The sequence below is a fragment of the Eretmochelys imbricata genome, chromosome 23 (genome assembly GCF_965152235.1).
Source record: "Eretmochelys imbricata isolate rEreImb1 chromosome 23, rEreImb1.hap1, whole genome shotgun sequence".
In the NCBI taxonomy this organism is placed as follows: domain Eukaryota; kingdom Metazoa; phylum Chordata; order Testudines; family Cheloniidae; genus Eretmochelys; species Eretmochelys imbricata.
Genome location: NC_135594.1, coordinates 9,174,728 through 9,189,487, shown reverse-complemented (window position 1 = coordinate 9,189,487; position 14,760 = coordinate 9,174,728). Strand labels below are relative to the sequence as shown.

General features: G+C 62.0%; 2 protein-coding genes across 8 annotated transcripts; both read right to left on the bottom strand.

Annotated features, from left to right (window-relative positions):
- Positions 1-719: 719 nt before the first annotated feature.
- On the bottom strand, positions 720-6,078 carry NAT14 (N-acetyltransferase 14 (putative)). 3 transcript variants are annotated; one of them, XM_077840126.1, is made up of 3 exons: positions 6,046-6,078; positions 4,987-5,091; positions 720-2,268 (listed from the first exon to the last, which is right to left on the bottom strand). In XM_077840126.1, the coding sequence occupies exons 2-3, from the start codon at positions 5,065-5,067 to the stop codon at positions 1,723-1,725; spliced, it is 627 nt and encodes a 208-aa protein (XP_077696252.1). In that variant the 5' UTR covers positions 5,068-5,091; positions 6,046-6,078; the 3' UTR covers positions 720-1,722. The 3 variants fall into 3 exon arrangements, with proteins under 3 accessions (XP_077696252.1, XP_077696251.1, XP_077696250.1); XM_077840125.1 differs by having other exon boundaries at positions 6,019-6,072; XM_077840124.1 differs by lacking the exon at positions 6,046-6,078 and adding an exon at positions 5,646-5,715.
- Positions 6,079-7,525: 1,447 nt separating this feature from the next.
- ZNF628 (zinc finger protein 628) lies at positions 7,526-14,175 on the bottom strand. Of its 5 annotated transcripts, none has more exons than XM_077840115.1 (2): positions 14,009-14,175; positions 7,526-11,549 (listed from the first exon to the last, which is right to left on the bottom strand). In XM_077840115.1, the coding sequence occupies exon 2, from the start codon at positions 11,536-11,538 to the stop codon at positions 8,536-8,538; it is 3,003 nt and encodes a 1,000-aa protein (XP_077696241.1). In that variant the 5' UTR covers positions 11,539-11,549; positions 14,009-14,175; the 3' UTR covers positions 7,526-8,535. The 5 variants fall into 5 exon arrangements, with proteins under 5 accessions (XP_077696241.1, XP_077696239.1, XP_077696240.1 ...); XM_077840113.1 differs by lacking the exon at positions 14,009-14,175 and adding an exon at positions 13,664-13,842; XM_077840114.1 differs by lacking the exon at positions 14,009-14,175 and adding an exon at positions 11,639-12,898.
- Positions 14,176-14,760: the final 585 nt, after the last annotated feature.

Genomic DNA, 14,760 nt, shown 5'->3' with positions numbered 1-14,760 from the left:
CCCTGGGGATGTCCGGGCCTCACAGTCCCAGCCAGGGGCGAGTCATAGAAAGACTGAGTCAGTGCTGTGCGAGCCAGGCTGGCCTGCAGCCAGCAGTGCCGGGGGTAGAGGCACAGCGCAGCCCAGGCCTCTGGGACCCTGCCTGTAAACAGGGGACCCTGGCCACCTGGCACCCCATGCCAGGCACTGCCCCTGCCCAGCCAGCTGCACCGCAGGGCAGTCGCTGCTGAGGGCTGTGTTTCCAGGGTACTGGCAACCATAGCAACCTGTGTTGTCATACGACCAAACATCCCGCTAAACAGCAGCTGCCTGACCCGACGTGGATGGGAGACTGCCAAGGAACAGGCAAGCGGCTGCAAGGAGCAGGCAGGGGCTCTCTCCCCACACAGTCAGTGCTAGCCCCAATGCCCCAGGGCAGCGCTAGGGGGCTTGTGCTGCAGAAAATGGGGTGCTCAGTAGGGGGCGTTCTCCCCTGGCCATCAGCGCTGGCCCACCATGCACACTAAGATGGGAGGAGGGATATTTGCTGTTGTAAGAACATGTCTGGAGATCGAGAGACAGCTCCCATTGGCCTTTCCTGGCAGTGACTCTCCTGACGACCCCCCTGGGCTGAGTGGATCCCCTTGCTGTGTGTTCCTGCTGGCTGGCCTCTGCCTGGGGAGCTGCCTCAGGCCCATCGGGGTAGGAGATAGATGGAGCTGCTGTATCTACAATGGCAAGATTTATTCACACACATGCTCGAACATACATGTACCCACTGACAGCTGGCAGCCTGTGTGACTGCAGCAAGGTCCCATGGCCCCGGGTGGGGCAGTGTGAGCTCTGGGTGCTTGGACAGCAGCTGCCAGACTGCGGGGGCAACTGACAGCTCCAGAGTCCCCATTCTCCTGGCTGCAGCAATGCGATCCTCAGCCAGGCCCAGGCCTGGGAATTTGCCCATGGCAAACCATGGCCAAATGACTCCATCACGCAGCCAAGCTGGTGCTGGGGAGAGCCCACTCTGGGGCAGGAGAGAGACACTCCTCCACAGCCCTGCTCTAATGTTGGGGTCCCACCCACCCCTGAGGCAACACCTGCACCTCCACCCCAAGAGCAGGACATCCCCAGTCTCCAAGCTCAAGTTCCCTTTTGCTCCGCTCCATGTCAGGGTCGCCCACCCTATATTTCTTTCCCCAGAGCAGTCACCATAGAGCCTGTGATCCCCACCCACCACAGTCACAATCGGGGCTGTGATCTCCTATCGTAGAATATCAGGGTTGGAAGGGACCTCAGGAGGTCATGTAGTCCAACCCCCTGCTCAAAGCAGGACCAATCCCCAATTTTCCCCCCGATCCCTAAAAGGCCCCCTCAAGGATTGAACTCAAAACCCTGGGTTTAGCAGGCCAATGCGCAAACCACTGAGCTAACCCTCCTCCCTCCCCCGCCCAGTCACAATCAGGTCCGGCTGGTCTTGTCCTGCTGAAGCTCCAGCAAGGGACTCATCCAGAACAGGTGGTTTCCAGGCCAGGACAAGGTGGCACTGCTGTCCTGGGAGTGAAGTCCGGGATTGTCACACCCTAAATCCCACATCCCGGCCATCGCCACCCTGTGTCCCTCGGTGGCATCCATGGAGCAGAGGGACTCCTGGGCATGAGGACAGATACGGCCCGCCAGCCCTTGGCCAGAATTGCTCTCTGCAAGCCGCTCCCCCGACCCAGCAGGGCAGGGGGCAGGGAGGGGCTGCTAGAGCTCCTTGCTGAACTCCTGCAGGATGGTGTAGCCCAGCCAGCGGCGCCCGCCGGTGGGGCGGTAGCCGCTGCTCTCAAAGAGGCTGATGGCAGCCTTGGTGACCACGGCAGCGTAGAGCACCATGCGTTCGTAGCCCTGCGCCCGGGCCTGGGCCTCCAGGAAGGCCAGCAGGCGGCGCCCCACGCCGGAGCGACGGTACCAGCGGCTGACGGCCAAGCGCCTCAGTTCGGCTGTGCGGGTCGCCCCCTGCGGGTGGGGCTGCAGCGCCACGCAGCCACACACGTCGTCGCCGCCGTACACCGCCACCCAGAGCCCACGCTGCCCCGAGCGGTAGTACGCGCCCAGGCCACCAAGGTCCGGTGAGCGCCGCAGCAGCAGCTTGAGGGCCAGGATGGTGAGGAGCACGGGCCCCAGCAGCGCCGCTACAAAGGAGTTGAGCAGGAAGCGGAGGCCGCTGCTCACCACGGCCAGGAGCAGCAGCACCACGGGCCGTGTCAGGACATACAGGATCAGCCGGTTCTCCGTGTCCTTGAACCCATCCTGGGGGGAAAGGGCATGTCAGCAGGGCCTGGCACAAGGACAGCATAGGCAGGACAAGCAGGGAGGTTGGGGGGAGGGAGAGAGTGCAACATAGGGTCAGGCTGTGATGTTGGGTTCGCCCCGGTCAGCAGCTTTCCCTGAGGGATGTGACCCCACCTGAAAGGGGCACCACAGCCACAGGGGATGGTATCGAGGGCAGTGCAGGGTGCGACACGGGGCCTCAATCCCATGCATTTCTCACAGGTACTGCACACAGAGCACAAAGGCCAGGGGTAGAGGGAAAGGAGCAGGGTTCTAGCTCTGTATCTTGCAGGCCAACAGGGTTTAGTGCTCACAGCAGGAAATGGCAGGTCAAGAGCAGGTCTTGCACTGACCCTGTGTGACTTCAAGGGTCAGTTGCCTCAGCTCTCTGCACCTCAGGTCTGGTCTACACTAGGGAGGGATCGATCTAAGTTACGCAACTTCAGCGATGTGAATGACATAGCTGAAGTCGACGAACTTAGATCGACTTACCGTGGTGTCTTCACCGCAGTGAGCCGACTGCTGCCGCTCCCCCGTCGACTCTGCCTGCGCCTCTCACGGAGCTGGAGTACAGGAGTCGAGGGGAGAGCGCTCGGGGGTCGATTTATCGCGTCTAGACTAGACACAATAAATCGACCCCCGCTGGATCGATCGCTGCCCGCCAACCCTGCGGGTAGCGTAGACATACGCTTAGTTTCCTCCATGAATAATGGTATTCTCACTGACCTGCTGCAACAAGCTAGGTCGGGGTGGGCAAATTACGGCCCGTGGGCCAGAACTGGCCCCTCAGGGCTGTCAATCCAGCCTGCGGGATTGCAGCCCTGTGGCGCTTTGGGCCCTGCACCACTCCGGGAAGCGGCCGGCATCACATCCCTGCAGCCCCTAGGGGAATGATAGAATCATAGAATATCAGGGTTGGAAGGGACCTCAGGAGGTCACCTAGTCCAACCCCCTGCTCAAAGCAGGACCAATCCCCAATTAAATCATCCCAGCCAGGGCTTTGTCAAGCCTGACCTTAAAAACTTCTAAGGAAGGAGATTCTACCACCTCCCTAGGTAACGCATTCCAGTGTTTCACCACCCTCCTAGTGAAAAAGCTTTTCCTAATATCCAACCTAAACCTCCCCCACTGCAACTTGAGACCATTACTCCTTGTCCTGTCCTCTTCTACCACTGAGAATAGTCTAGAACCATCCTCTCTGGAACCACCTCTCAGGTAGTTGAAAGCAGCTATCAAATCCCCCCTCATTCGTCTCTTCTGCAGGCTAAACAATCCCAGTTCCCTCAGCCTCTCCTCATAAGTCATGTGTTCCAGACCCCTAATCATTTTTGTTGCCCTTCGCTGGACTCTCTCCAATTTATCCACATCCTTCTCGTAGTGTGGGGCCCAAAACTGGACACAGTACTCCAGATGAGGCCTCACCAATGTCGAATAGAGGGGAACGATCATGTCCCTCGATCTGCTGGCAATGCCCCTACTTATACATCCCAAAATTCCATTGGCCTTCTTGGCAACAAGGGCACACTGCTGACTCATATCCAGCTTCTCGTCCACTGTCACCCCTAGGTCCTTTTCCGCAGAACTGCTGCCTAGCCATTCGGTCCCTAGTCTGTAGCTGTGCATTGGGTTCTTCCGTCCTAAGTGCAGAACCCTGCACTTATCCTTATTGAACCTCATCAGATTTCTTTTGGCCCAATCCTCCAATTTGTCTAGGTCCCTCTGTATCCTATCCCTCCCCTCCAGCGTATCTACCACTCCTCCCAGTTTAGTATCATCCGCAAATTTGCTGAGAGTGCAATCCACACCTCCTCCAGATCGTTTATGAAGATATTGAACAAAACCGGCCCCAGGACCGACCCTTGCGGCACTCCACTTGACACCGGCTGCCAACTAGACATGGAGCCATTGATCACTACCCGTTGAGCCCGACAATCTAGCCAACTTTCTACCCACCTTATAGTGCCAGGAATGGGGAACCGCAGCCAATGGGAGCTTCGAGGGAGGTACCCACAGGCAAGGGCAGCACGTGGAGCCCTCTGCCCCCGCTCCCCCAGGGGCCGCAGGGATGTGGTGCTGGCCACTTCCCGGAGCGGCGCAGGGGCCGGGGCCAGGGCAGCAGGCAGGGAGCCTACCCTGGCCCTGGTGCGTGCCGCTGCGACCCTGGAGCTGCCTGCACCCCAATCCCCTGCTGTACCGTGCACCCCAAGCTCCTACCCCGAGCCCCCTGCCACACCCTGCACCCCTCCTGCACCCCAACCCCCTACCCTGAACCCCCTCCCGCACTCCACACCCCTCCCTGCACCACTGCACTGTGCACCCCCTCCTGCACTGTGCACCCCCTTCCCTGAGCCCCCTCGTACACCCTGCACTGCTCCTCTGCCCCAACCCCTTGCCCTGAGCCCCTTCCTTAACACCACACCCCCCTCCCACAGTCAGCACTCCCTCCTGCACCCTAACCCCAACCCCAGCCCTACATTCATGGCCCTGCATGCAATTTCCCTACCCAGACGTGGCCCTCAGGCCAAAATGTTTGCCCACCCCGAGCTAGGGGCGGGGGGACATGCAGGATCATTAACTAGCTTTGAGATCCCCACAGGGCAGGTGCTAAAGGCAGGCAAAGCATTAGAGCTTGAACGGTCAGACAGACAGACAGCTCCAAGGCTGGACAGACTGGCACTGACTGGCCCCTCCCCAGACCTTTAGCAGCTCCAGGACCATCTGCTCCTCATCTTCCTGCATCTCACGGATGGCAAGCTGGCTAGGGTCCAGCATGGGCATCACGTCTGGCAGGAGTGAGAGCACCTGCAAGGCAGGAGACAAGGCTGAGTGCTGGGGCTTTCTCTTTCCCCTTGCAGACCTGGTGAGGCTCCGAATGGCTCACTCCCCCAGCACTGAGAGCAGGCCCTGCTGAGCCAGCTCTGCCCCCAGGCCAGTGCCACCCATCACTGCCCTAGAGTCATTCAGCGACTGCAGCACAGAGAAGAGCTGGGCAGGTCCAGGAGGCTGAATCCACAGGGTGTTCCCAGGCAGGAGCAGAGAGAGCACCCCCTAGAGTGGAAAGGCCCCACGTCCCATTCTCTACCCCCTAAGCCAGCCATTCCCCGCCCTGGGGCCGGGTGGGAGCTGGAGCCCCCTACAGGGGGAAGGCCCCACGTCCCATTCCCCACCCGGGGGCTGGGTGGTAGCTGGAGCTCCCTAGAGGGGGAAGGCCCCACGTCCCATTCCCTGCCCCCCTGAGCCAGCCATTCCCCACCCTGGGGCCAGGTGGGAGCCAGCACGCCCTAGAGGGGAAAGGGCCCCATGGCCCAGGTGGCAGAGGGGTCAGAGAAACAAGGTGGGGCAGAAGCAGCTCTCACCACTGATGAGATCTTTGCTCTCCTGCTGCTGCCCCGCCAGAGCAGAGTAGCCCCCTCACAGGGAGAGCTCCCGCCCCCACTGCCCTAGAGAAAATGGAGATATGTCCCTCCCCCCATGAAAGAGAAAGGGACTGCCCACCCCTGCCCCCACGGCCCCTCCCCCCATTAAAGGGAATGGGACTGCCCCCCTCCCCCATTAAAGAAATGGGACTGCCCGCCCCTGCAACCACCTCCTCCCCCCAAGAACAGAATGGTACAGTCCTCCTCCCCAGAAAATGCGACCCCTGCAGCACATGCGATGGAGCTCCCCAGCAGCCCACAAGAATAGAACCTCCCACAACCCGCCATCCCCCCGCTGCTGTGAGCAATGGACCTGCTCCACGGTCTCAGAGCCTCTCACCCCAGCCCAGTGCGCAGGCACCGGCGGCCTCGCTCCTCCTGCCCAGTACGCATGCGCCGTAGCTCACGCCTCCGACTCTTCCCCCACCCGCCCTGGCACTACCTAGCAACCGTTGCTAAGGCAGCAAGTGCGGCCCAGCGGGCCGCATAGGGCCTGCCTCGCAGTGAGGGGGCGCAAGGAGGCCGAGGCCGGGTCCTGCAGGAGGACAGTGGGGTGTGTGCAAGGATGGGGGCTCCTCCTGGGGCACTCACCAAACGGGCACCAATCCCTGGGCATGGTCTCTACCCATGGCACTGCTATGAGGGTTCTTGCAATGGCCCCCCCAAAGCCAGGCTCCTGCCATGCTGGCCTGCACGTTCGGACAAGATGCCAGGACTGCCCCCACCTCTTGCCTGATCTGCAGCCATGACCAGGCCAGCGGCCCTGCCCAGCCTGCTGCAGAGGCCTCCCCACAAACTGCCGCCAGCCAGCCAGAGGCCAGCCTGGGTCTCTGTGGATGGATGCGCCGTGGGGCAGGCTGAGCCAGACTGTGACCCAGGAGGGAAGGGAGCAAACTGAGCTGTACTCAGTGACCCAGCAGGTGGCCCGACCCCAATCCACTGACCAGTGAGTGAGGGGGCGGGCCGAGCCAGACCCCGTGATCGGGCTTGCAAGCCAAGCCGGACCTGGTGGCTATTGAGTGAGGGGGTGAGCCAAGCTGGACCCAGGGGGACCTGGTGACCAATGAGTTAGAGGGCGAGCCAGTCTGGATCCACTGACCCAGTGTGCAGGCGAAGCCAGATCTAGCAACCAATGAGCGAAGCAAGTCGGACCCAGTGTGTGAGCCAAGCCAGATCCGGTGACCAAGTGAACAGACAAGCTGAGCCAGACCCAATGACTGAGCTGAGCTGGACCCAGTGAGCCAGGCCAGACCTGGTGACCATTGAGCAAGGGGACAAGCCAAGATGGACCCAGTGACCTGACAGGCAGGCCCCACCCAACACATATTCAGGGGTCAAATGTACAGTGCAGGATATGGGGGGGCAAAGGGGCCCTTGCCGAGCCCCACCCCACTCTCTGCAGTACAGGCCCCCAAGCACCATCCTGGGGCATTAGGACCAGCACTGATTGCTGCTTTCCTGTGGCAAAGCCCTGCAGCCCCCAGCACAAGAATTATCTGATGAACACTCCTCAAGCTTGGCAGGTCCCCGGGTCCCTCTACCCCAGCTGCTCCAGCACAGGGACCCATCTCTGTGTCTGAGCACATACTGATCTGTTTCATGCATCCACAGCTGCCGGGCTGAGCCTGCAGGCACGCACCAGCCACAGCTAGGTTCGGCATAGGGGCTGCAGCTGTGGTGGCAGCAGGAGGGCACCATCTACCAGCTGGGCCCAGTTCTCATGCTGCCCTGTGTAGTACCTGCCGGCTCAGCCCTAGTGAGATGGGAGTGGACGTGAGGCCATGTCCCCCCCATGCACTGAACAAACCAGATAGAGGCGCTTTTGAAGCAGTCATTTATTTGCCTTCTAAGCTGAAGGAACCACACCCCCTGGGGCAGTGCCAGGTGCCATCATACACAGTGGGCTCTGGAAGAGACTGGGGGTGTTTTGCCTACAGAGGAGGCCATATGGGCATTGGGGGAATAGGCCAAGGCTTCAGGAAGCAGGTATTACCTGGTTGCCAGGACAGGGATACAGGAGGTGGCAGTTGCTCTCATGCCAGTCTTCTGTCTGCCAGAGTCATGGGGAACCCCCCACCTCTGCAGAGTGACAAGTGCCAGCTGCTCCCCTCACCTGGTGATTGCAGAACTCCCAACTTTTATTCATGCACCCTGAGTGCTAGCCCCCACCCACAGCAGTGAAAACGCCACAGCCAGGGAGGGACTTGCTCAGGGTCACCCAGCCCCCCACAGAACCCAGGAGTCCTAGCTCCCAAACCATTCCCCCTCCTGCCCTCCCCACATACACTTTAACCATTAGACCCCACTCCCCTCCCAGAGCCAGGGACGGAACCCAGGAATCCTGGCTCCCACACCTCTTCTTTAACTAATAGGCAGGAGTATCTGTCACCGTCTTTAAGCCTGACATGGAGGAGTGTCAGGAATGGCAATGGATGAGGGCCCTGCTCAGCTCGCCACGCTGACCCCGCCAAGGGGTGGGTTAAGGGCTCCTTTTGTGCCAGGTCCTGCCCCTCCTAGATCACAGTGCTGCTGGGCAATCCTGTCCCAGCACAGTTAATACCAGCATGGCTCTGACTGCGGCACAGACACCAGCCCTGCATCCCAGAAGGCTGTAGCCAAGATAGCGAGGGCGAAGCAGAGTTAAGCTGCCTGCATAAGTCCCACAGCTTTCTGCCCATGCTGGTCATCATGTGGGGGCATCCCGCTGTCTCCATGCTGCCTGGGCAGGACAATGGGTGTGGGGGACGCCGACAGGGAGCAAGAGCTCTGGCAGATCCTGCGATGCCAACCCAAGCTGCACACCCTCTGGCTGGCGTCTGTGGAAAGGTGCTCAGAAGGTGTGAACCAGCTGCACGCTGGGCACCGTTTGCACAATCTGGATGGAGGAAAGTTCCTGTGGGGGTGGCACTGGGCTTGGTAGCAACTGTACCATCTGGGTGCTGGTGGTGGAGGGCTGCCCACCAGCTGGCCCCCCTCGCCCCACACCACTGCCAGAGCCCACATTCTCCAGGACTTGCAGGGTCTGCTCACCGGGCGCGCTGCGGATGATGAAGAGCTTCTGCCCTGAGGATGGTGCCAGGGCCCCCACGCCACTGTCTGGGGGCAGTTCCTGCAGGTTCTCCACCTCCTGCACACAGAGTCGGGTCTGCTCACCATCAGCACCACGCAGCACCAGCACACTCTGCACCCCCTCCTCTGTCTGCAGTGTCTCCAGATGCACACCTACCTCGCCACCCGACCCCAGCAGCTCCTCCCCTGGCCCGCTCTGCACCACCAGCAGGTCCTGGCTCTCCTGCAGGCCTGGCACCTCTGGCCCAGAACCCACAGTGTCCGGAAGGGCTGAGGAGCAGGGCAGGGGCTGCTCCTCACCCCCTGCTGGGGGAGGCTGCGGCAGAGTTTGCAGCTGCATGCTGCCCAGTTCCGGGGGCTGAGGCAGAGCCTGCATGCTGGATGCCTCAGCAGGGGGTGGTGGCAGGGCCTGCAGCTGGATGCTGGCCACCTCCTGAGGCTGAGCCTGGATCTGGACACCAGACACCTCTGCAGGGGCCTGATCAGCCATGTTCTGCAGAACAATGATGTTCTGCCCAGCCGGAAGGACTGGTGCCCGCTGTGTGCCTGGCATCGCCTGGATCTGCACACTGGGCAGCGCCGGCCCACCTCCCGGCACCAGGATAATGTTCTGAGGGTTGCCAGGTGCTGCCAGCTTCCTAGCCTTGCTCTGCTGGCGCGGGGCAGGATTGCTTGGGGCCACAGGGCTGCTGGGCACCAGTGTGAAATTGGGGGTGTTCTGGAGGATGGGCACTTTCTGCTGCGTGGGCACCAGCTGCGTGCTGGGCAGAAGCAGCAGCTTCTGGGGGCTCTGCTGGACACTGGGGATGAGCTGCAGTCCCTGAGCCGTCTGCACCAGCAGGAAGGTCTGCGAGTTGGGGGCACTGGGGGCGGTGCCCACCTCCAGGTTGAGGGTGGCCTGCAGGTTGGGCACAATGTGCACCTCCTGGGTGGCAGGCGGGGCAGAAAGGCCTGGGGCCGGGCCCTCCCCCTTGGTCTCGGCCGCGTGGGTCCGCAGGTGGCGCTGCAGGTAGGAGGCCATGACGAAGCCCTTGGCGCAGATGGAGCACTTGAAGGGGCGCTCGCTGGAGTGCGTGCGCTGGTGGAGCTGCAAGTTGGAGGAGTGGGTGAAGCTCTTGCCACACTCCTGGCAGCTGTAGGGGCGCTCGCCCGTGTGGGTGCGCTGGTGCTGCCGCAGGTTGGAGGTCTGGGTGAAGGCCTTGCCGCACACCAGGCAGGCGAAGGGGCGCTCGCCCGTGTGCAGCTGGCGGTGCCGCCGCAGGCACGAGGTGTTCTTGAAGGCCTTGCCGCAGTCGGCACAGCCGTAGGGGCGCTCGCCCGTGTGCAGGCGCAGGTGGTACTGGTAATGCGACGACCACTTGAAGGTGAGGCCGCACTCGGCACACTTGAAGGCGCGCAGGCCGGTGTGCACACGCTGGTGGATGGACAGCAGCGAGGAGCGCTTGAAGGCCTTGCCGCACTCGGAGCACTTGTAGGGGCGCTCGCCGGTGTGGTCACGCAGGTGGTAGCGCAGCCCCGACGAGCCTTTGAAGGCCTTGCCGCACTCGGTGCACTTGTAGGGGCGCTCAGCCGCCTCGGGAGGCACGGGGGGTGGGACCGGCTCGGCTGTGGTCTGGGGACAGGTGACCTCGGCCTCAGCCTGGATGAGCTGCTGCTCGGCCGGGTGGCTGCGCTGGTGCCCCAGCAGGCTGGAGAGCTGCACAAATGTCTTCTCGCAGATGGAGCACTTATAGGGGCGCTCGCCCACATGGCTGTGCTGGTGGCGTGCCAGGCCCGAGCCATTCTTGAAGGTCTTGCCACAGGTAGCGCAGGAGTAGAGTGGTGGGATGGGTGGCTCAGCGGGTGCAGCAGGGGTCAGGTGGCTCTGCTGGTGGCCCAGCAGCAGCTCCTCGCTGGGGAAGGTCAGCTCGCATTCCCCACACTTCCACAGCATCTCCACCGTTTCTACTGGCTCGGCTGGAGCCAGGAAGAGCTTGGCCGGTGTGCAGGCCAGCTCCGCTTCGCCGTAGGGTGCCAGCGGCTTGACCGCGTGCGTCTGCAGGTGTTTCTGCAGGTAGGCGTCCGAGATGAAGGCCTTGCCGCAGGCCTGGCACTTGTGGGCCCGGCCCCCGGCGTGGGTGCGCTGGTGCAACAGCAGATTGGAGGAGTGGGTGAAGGTCTTGGGGCACTCGGTGCACTGGTAGGGGCGCTCGCCCGTGTGGATGCGCTGGTGCTGCCGCAGGTTGGTGGACTGGGTGAAGGCCTTGCCGCAGGCGGCGCAGACGTAGGGGCGCTCGCCCGTGTGGATGTTGCGGTGGCGCCGCAGGCTGGAGGAGTTCTTGAAGGCCTTCTCACACAGCGTGCATTTGTAGGGGCGCTCGCCTGTGTGCTGGCGCACGTGGTACTGGTAGTGAGACGACCACTTGAAGGCCATGCCGCACAGAGCGCACTTGAAGGCGCGCAGGCCCGTATGCACGCTCTGGTGGATCTGCAGCAGCGACGAGCGTTTGAAGGCCTTGCCACAGTCAGCACACTTGTAGGGGCGCTCGCCCGTATGGCTGCGCTGGTGGTAGAGCAGTGCTGACGAACCCTTGAAGGCCTTGGGGCACTCGGAGCACTTGTAGGGGCGCTCACCCGTGTGCGTGCGCTGGTGGTGAATCAGCCGCGACGACCACTTGAACACCTTGCCACACTCCAGACACTCGTACTGGTGGTCGCTGGTGCCTGGCTGCGGCATTGGCGCTGGCTGCATCTCCGCCATCTCCAGCTGCTGAGCTCCCACCATCTCACCCAAGCCTGCAGGGAAAGAGGGGGCAGGTCAGCAGAACACCAACAACCGGGCCAGAGCCCGCAGTCGCCCACTGCCAGCCAGAGCCCACACCTACCCAGAGCCCACTGGCAGCCAGGGCCAAGCCAGAATCTGCAGCCACTCAGAGCCCAGTGTCACCCAGAGCCCAAGCCGCCCAGAGCCAGCCAACGATGGCAGGGTAACTCCAGATCAGTCGTGGGGGAACTGAGATCAGAATCCTGATCCCCCAGCAGTCATGGGGTGACTCCAGCTTTACTCTGGAATACAAAGGGGGGATTTGTCTTCGAATTATGAACTTCATGGTTCACATTAACCCCTTGGTTGCTGGGACTCTCTGTGGCATTCTTTCAAAGCAGGATTACTAAAGGAATCAGTCCTTCACCTACTGCTCTGGCTCCCACCTGCTTACCATGCAACTGATTACAGCCTGCTGTTACCTGAGTGGATGCTGACCCCACTTTGGGAGTACCAGCTAAGATGTGTCCTGGTGCTGCGTTGGTGACAGCCTAGATCCCTGGGACCACAGGCTTGAAATGCGGCTGCCTCTGGTCTGGGATGTGGTGGCTGTTAACAAATCCAGCAGTGATTTCTGAGATCCAAACAGGATTTTGGCTGGAAACTTGCTAGATGTCAAAAAGCCGAACCACATCCCCACTCGTCCCTGTCACTGGGCCTGGCACCTCCTGCCCTGACTCACGCTCCACTGTTCTGTCATGCTGTTAATAAGATTCAAAGACCAAAAAAGACCACTGTGATCATCTAGTCTGACCTCCTGCATAGCACAGGCCAGAGACCTGCCCCAAAATAAGACCTAGAGCAGAGCTTTTAGAGAAACATCAAGTCTGGACTTAAAAATTGTCAGCGATCGAGAATGCATCATAACCCTTAGTCAATTGTTCTAAGGGTTAATTAATTTCACCATTATAAATTTACACCTTATTTCCAGTCTGAATTTGTGCAGCTTCAACTTCCATTCATTAGCTCATGTTCTACCTTTCAATTGAGAGCCCATTATTAAATATTGGTTCCCATGTAGGTACTTATAGATGGTAATCAGGTTACCATTTAACCTTCTCTTGTTAAGCTAAATAGATTGAGCTCCTTGAGTCTGTCACTCTGAGGCACTTTTCTAGTCCTTTAATCATTCTCATGGCTCTTCTCTGACCCCTCTCCAATTCATCAACATCCTTCTTCAATTGAGGGCACCAGGACTGGGCAGAGGATCCCAGCTGTGGTTCCACCGGGGCCACATAAAGAGAGAAAATAACCTCTCTGCTTCCACCTACAATCCGCCAGCTACTCCAGCTCAACATCTCACGGGCCCCCTTGCTGCGGCAACACGCAGGGAGCTTGTGTGAAGAGCTATTTGCCCCCCCACCTTCTCAGTGTTACACAGCCCACGCCCCCCACGTACAGCCCTCTCTAGTTATACAGCCTCCCTGGGTAAAGCCTCCTCCCTCCCGTGTTACACAGCCCCCTGGGTACAGCCTCCTCCCCCATGAGTATAGTCCCCCAGCCACACAGCCCCCCCATCTCACACAGCCCCCCTGGGTACAGCCCCCCTGGGTAAAGGCCCCCCCATGTCACACAGTCCCCCTGGGTAAAGGCCCCCGTTTCACACAACCCCCCTGGGTAAAGGCCCCCCTGTGTCACACAGCCCCCCCCATGTCACACAGCCCCCCTGGGTAAAGGCCCCCCTGTGTCACACACCCCCTGGGTACAGCCCCCTGTGTCACACAGCCCCCCGGGTAAAGGCCCCCCCATGTCACACAGCCCCCCCCCCCGTGTCACACAGCCCCCCTGGGTACAGCCCCCTGTGTCACACAGCCCCCCTGGGTAAAGGCCCCCCCGTGTCACACAGCCCCCCCCCGTGTCACACAGGCCCCCTGGGTAAAGGCCCCCCCCCGTGTCACACAGGCCCCCGGGTACATTTCCCTGGCAAAAACAAGGAGGAGTCTGGTGGCAGCTCAGAGACTCAGGGATTTATTGGGGCGGAAGCTCTCGAGGGCAAACCCCCCTCCCGGGGTACGAAGTGACAGTTCCGCCCAAATAAGCCCGCCAGGCCTCGCGGCTCCTCGCGGGGCTCGCGCTGCAGACTCACAGGGCCGCCCCCGGCGGCTCCTCGGCCAGGCGCCCTCCCCCCGCGGCCTGGAGGGCAGCACACACGGGGCGCGTTTCCCCCGGGGCCGACAGCACCGCCCCATAGAGGAGCGGGGACTTCCCCTTTAACGGCAGCACCGCCTGCCCCTTTAACCGCCCTGCCGCCCCGGGTCCCCACCCAGCTTCGGGCCGGCCCCGCATCTTTAAGAGCCATTCGCCCCGCCCCGTGACACAGGCCAGCGGACACAAAATCGGCGTCGCGTGCCTGCCCCTTTAAGAGCGGCCCCGCCCCTTTAAACACAGCGCCCACCGCGCCGCCCCTCCCTCTAGGCCCCTGCAATCTCACCTGCGGAAGGGAGGGGCTGTTCTCCCGCCTCGCTGCCTCGTGCTCCGGGCCCCTTCCCAGCGGGGGGGAGAGGGCAGCCGCCCTGCGGGGGGAGCGAGGGGGCGGGGCCGCTCCTGCCTCCCAACGGCCGCCGGCGCGAGACACCCAACCTTTACCGCGCGCACACTAACCACCGGGCCGCGCGCGGGCCCTGCCCCCTCCGCCCGCGCCCATTGGCCGGCTGCCTCCGCGCGGGGCAGCCTGGTAGACGGAGTCCATTAGACGGCCCGAACGAGGCGGGCGGCCATGTTGGGTGAGGGCAGCTGGGGGCGGGGCTAATCCGAGCCCGGGAGGGCGAGAAGCCCCGCCTCCCGGTAGAGTGACTTCATCGCCCTATGGGGACGTCACCACGCGGTGAGGCAAGGCCTCCCCACACCCACAGAGGGATGACGTCAGGGCGTAGGTCACCGGGGGGCTGCCAATGAGGGGCTGCGCGGGGGGCCAGGCGGAGCATCATCAGACTCGCCCCCCCATGACCCCTACATGGTGACCCCCGACCCCGCGGTGACCCCGCTGGCCTCGGCCCTGAGGCGCTTCAGCTCCTGCCCCCCCTCCCCCCTCCGGCGCGGGCGGCTCCGCAGTGTGGCCCCTCGGGAGGCCTGGGCCGGTCCCCACGGGCGGGGCAGCTCGGGGCGGGGCGTCTGGGCCCGACGTTGGGCCGCGTCGCGGCTCCTTCCCCCGGCCTGTGCGTCCCCGGGAGAGCGCCCGGGCGC